Source organism: Limulus polyphemus, unplaced genomic scaffold, assembly GCF_000517525.1.
Source record: "Limulus polyphemus unplaced genomic scaffold, Limulus_polyphemus-2.1.2 Scaffold1714, whole genome shotgun sequence".
Lineage (NCBI taxonomy): Eukaryota > Metazoa > Arthropoda > Merostomata > Xiphosura > Limulidae > Limulus > Limulus polyphemus.
Window position 1 is genome coordinate 7,277 of NW_013667324.1, and position 790 is coordinate 8,066.

Here is a 790-nt window from a genome sequence, read left to right on the forward strand (position 1 = left end):
TGTGAGCACAATAAGTGAGAACACGAATCAAGGTTTCACGTTTGTGGCTCTCGCATTCAGGCAAAGTTTCCAACATTTCTTCTGTGCATTGTTGAATGAAAGTTCCTACTTGAATTCTCTGCGACTAGTTTCTGACCGATCTCGAAGGCAGCACATGTGACACGAACCTGAGTTCTAGTGAGCACCATGATTCAAAAGTTTTCGCAAAAAATGAAATTCGAAAAGTCAAACACCCAAGAGTACGTTGAAATGGCGTTTTCTCACTCGTGATGATAATCGCGGTCCTAACAAGTTTATCATTACTTCAGGAGTAAAAGTCTGATTTATTTTGCAACACCCCTTACATATTTTGGCAAGTAACGTTTTATTTCTTTCAAACTATTACTTTATTCCATACATTAGTGATTTAGATATACATACATTTTAAATCTAGCAAGTTTCTCTTTCAAATTTTAATGTTTCTAAATGTATTTGGTCAAATAATGTTTGTAGCCTTTTGGGCCTTTACCACGTGAGCCCTTACCTGATTACCCGGATTCAGACTACAGCGACACCTACAGTCAAAGAGCTTATTGCCCAGTAAGTTAAATTATTACGGTATTATTTTTGGTAGAAGAAAATTAGAAACATAAATGCTCTATGTAAATACATTAGATATACTTTTCTATTTGTATGAATTGTAGTATTAAAGATAACTGAAACATTAATAATTTGACTTATAAAACAAGCTTCAGCTGTTACAAAAAAGGGTTAAAATTAGGGTTCTGTGTCATTCTAAAACAATAAGAAA

At 33.9% G+C, this 790-nt stretch overlaps 1 protein-coding gene across 1 annotated transcript in view; it reads left to right on the plus strand.

Annotated features, from left to right (window-relative positions):
• LOC111087078 overlaps positions 1–598 on the plus strand; it is a 7,081-nt gene extending 6,483 nt beyond the window's left edge. The window contains exon 8 of the mRNA XM_022392431.1: positions 493–598. Coding sequence (XP_022248139.1) covers positions 493–588 — 96 coding nt within the window. The 3' untranslated portion in view covers positions 589–598. The remainder of the gene's footprint in view (positions 1–492) is intronic.
• Positions 599–790: the final 192 nt, after the last annotated feature.